Raw genomic sequence first — 3,393 nt, forward strand, 5'->3', positions numbered from 1 at the left:
ATGGCACGGCCGGTTAAGAGGCAAGCAGCAGGAGTAGTAGCGGATGAGATTAAACAGGAACACCTTTTGGCTTTCATTGTGAAGGAGAAATATAAAGATAATAAATGCAAAGAAGAACTCGAGAAATATTGTGAAGAGTTGAAGAAAGCAGATGAGAAACTAGAGAATGTGGATAAAAAAGTTAAAGGACTTTGTGATGAGAAAGATAAAAAAAAAAAGTGCGAAGAACTGAAAGACGATGTTGAACAAGAATTAGAAAATTTTGATGCGGAACTTCCAGATAAATTAGGAAAATTAAAAGATGAAGAATGTGAAAAATATGAAGAAAAATGTATACTTTTAGAAGAGGCGGATGATGGTGATGTTAAGAAGAACTGTGTCAAGTTGAGGGAAGGATGTTACAAATTGAAGCGTGAAAAGGTGGCAGAGGAGCTTCTTTTCAGGGCGCTCGGAAAGGATGTTAAAAATGGTGAATGTGAAAAAAAGATGAAAGATGTTTGCCCAATGTTAAGCCGAGAAAGCGACGAATTGATGGCTTTCTGCCTTGATCCGAGTGGAACGTGTGGAGAGCTGAGTAAAAAATTGGGTACTGTTTGCCAGCCTTTACAAAAAGAATTGAATAAGAACGAATTAGAGGAAAAGTGTCATGAAAGACTTGAGAAATGTCATTTTTATGGAGAAGCGTGTGGTAATACAAAATGTAAGGATGATAAGGAGGAATGCAAGAAAAATAATATTACATATAAAGCGCCAGGATCCGATTTTACTCCGGTGAAACCGAGGGCGTCGTTGTTGACAATGATTGGGTTGGAAGATGTTTATAAAAGAGCGGAAAAAGATGGAATTCTTATTGGAAGACAAGGAGTGGATCTACCAAAGACGTTTGGTGATAATTTACTCCAAGATCTTTTGCTAGTGTTGAGCCAAGATGAGAATGATAAGAAACCAGAAAAGAAATGCGAAAAAGCGTTAGGAAAATGTGATGCTTCTAAGCATTTGGATGATGATTTGAAAAAGTTATGCGAAGATGGTGATAAACAAAAGAAATGCCAAGAATTACTAAATGTAGAAGAAAGATGTACAAATCTCAAATTAAATCTTCATCTGAAAGATTTGTCTACAAAATTTGAAAAAGATAAAGATTCAGAACCTTTATTCTGGAGACAACTGCCAACCTTATTTACAAAGGGAGAGTGTGCAGAACTTGTCTCGGAATGTTTTTATTTAGAAAAGGCGTGTAAAGATAATAAAATTGATCAAGCGTGTCAAAATGTACGAGCAGCGTGCTATAAAATGGGACAAAATAGGATGTTGAATAGGTTGTTTCGAGAGGGGTTGAAGGAGAATCCTGATAATATAAAATATTATGATGAGAATCCTCAAAAATGTCAAAAATTTGTGTTAGAAAGCTGTACAAAACTTAAAAAATATCTTCCACAATGTCTTTACCCTAAAGAACTATGTTATGCGGTTTCGGATGATATTTTTCTTCAATCCAAAGAGTTGGGTGTGCTTTTGGATGATCAAAGAGATTTTCCATTAGAAAAGGATTGTCTTGAATTGAAGGAGAAGTGTGCTCAACTTGAAACTTATTCAAATTCGAATTCTCAAAAGTGTGCAACATTGAGAAGGCGCTGTAAATACTTAAGAGTTTCTGAGGGATTTAGAAATGTATTTTTAAAAAGAGAAGATGATTCGTTAAAGAAAGAAAACTGTACGAAGGCATTGCAAGAAAAATGTGATGCTTTATCTAGGAAAAGGAGGAATCCATTTGGGTTTTCATGTGCTTTGCGAGAAGAAACATGTGAATATATGGTAGCCCGTACAAAAGATGAATGTTTTTATTTAAAAGACAACATGGTGAATGAAAAAATTCTAAAAGAAATTGAAGAAAAAGCAAAAAAAGCAAATGGAAATGAAACCTTGGTTGAAGAACTCTGCACAACATGGGGCCGACATTGTCACCAACTTGTGAAGAATTGTCCGGATGATTTGAAAAAAAATAAAAACAACCAAGGTTATAACTGTGATGAACTCGAAGAAAAATGCAGTGAAACCTTTAAAAAGTTGAAATCGAAGGAGGAGCTAACTCATCTGTTGAAAGGCAGTCTAAGCAATAATAAATGTAAAGAAGCATTAGGAAAGCGTTGCACTGAGTTGCAAAATAATGAAACATTCAAAATTCTGCTTGATAAGTGTGATGATAATACCAAGGAAAAGGTTTGCAAAGAATTAGTTGAAAAACTAAAAAAGAGATGTCCTACTTTAAAAACCGATCTGGAGAAAGCGAAAGAGGAATTAGAAAAGAACAAGAATGACTACGATGCGCTTAAAAAGGCGGCAGAAGAATCTACAAAGGCAGCTAGCTTATTGCTATCAAGACCTAGACAAATTGTAATGCCAAATGCGCAGAATGGCAGTGCTTCTGAAGAAGTATCACAACCACCGTCAGCACCAGAAAAAGAGTCATCACCACCACAAGTACCAGCAGGGTCATCATCATCAGACTCATCATCACAATCACAAGGGTCACCATCATCATCAACTGGTGGAACGCCAAACGCATCAGATGGAACGCCAAATAAATCAGCTGGAACGACGGGCCCTGCAAAACTTGGACTCGTTAAAAGAGCGTATGTAGAAGGAGGAGTATCAGAAGTAGAGGTAAAAGCATTTGATGAAACGACAATAGCAATGGAGTTGTATTTGGAATTGAAAGAGGAATGTAAAGCTTTAGAACTAGATTGCGGTTTTAAAGAGGATTGTCCGGAATCTAAATCAGCTTGTGAAGAAATAGAAAAGTTATGTAAACTGGAAGCATTAAAAGTTGCGCCTCATCATACAGAGACAATAACAAATAAGGTGACGGAAACACAGACGGAAACACAGACCGTTGAGAAGGTCGATGACAAGACCAATGTGAAGACCGTTGAGAAGACTGTTACGGTAACCAAACCAGGAAGTGGAGAAAAAGTAACAGAAGAGTGTACAATGATACAGACGACAGATACATGGGTGACGAGTACGTCATTGCATACGAGTACGACAACGAGTACGTCAACGGTGACGTCGACAGTGACGTTGACGTCGATGAGAAAGTGCAAACCTACCAAATGTACCACCGATTCAACCAAAGAGACACAGAAAGGAGAAGAAGAAGAAGTAAAACCAAATGATGGGGTGAAAATAAGAGTTCCTGATATGATTAAAATAATGTTGTTGGGAGTTATTGTTATGGGGATGATGTAAATGAATGAAAAAAATGTTAATAGATTGAAAATGTGCATATATCCATTGTTTATATATAATAGAAATCTAAATGAATGAAATGAAGCTTTAATTATTTTAACACAGAATCTTAGTTTGAAACTATGCTTTATTTGGTAAAGTTTA

General features: G+C 36.3%; 1 protein-coding gene across 1 annotated transcript; it reads left to right on the forward strand.

Moving 5' to 3' along the window:
• On the forward strand, nt 1-3,249 carry T552_03704 (hypothetical protein; the record flags this gene model as incomplete). The annotated part of the gene is made up of 1 exon (XM_018372053.1): nt 1-3,249. One exon carries the CDS (start codon nt 1-3, stop codon nt 3,247-3,249), a length of 3,249 nt encoding a protein of 1,082 aa, XP_018224171.1.
• Between the last annotated feature and the right edge of the window lie 144 nt (nt 3,250-3,393).

The sequence above is a fragment of the Pneumocystis carinii genome (assembly GCF_001477545.1).
Source record: "Pneumocystis carinii B80 chromosome Unknown supercont1.21, whole genome shotgun sequence".
Lineage (NCBI taxonomy): Eukaryota > Fungi > Ascomycota > Pneumocystomycetes > Pneumocystales > Pneumocystaceae > Pneumocystis > Pneumocystis carinii.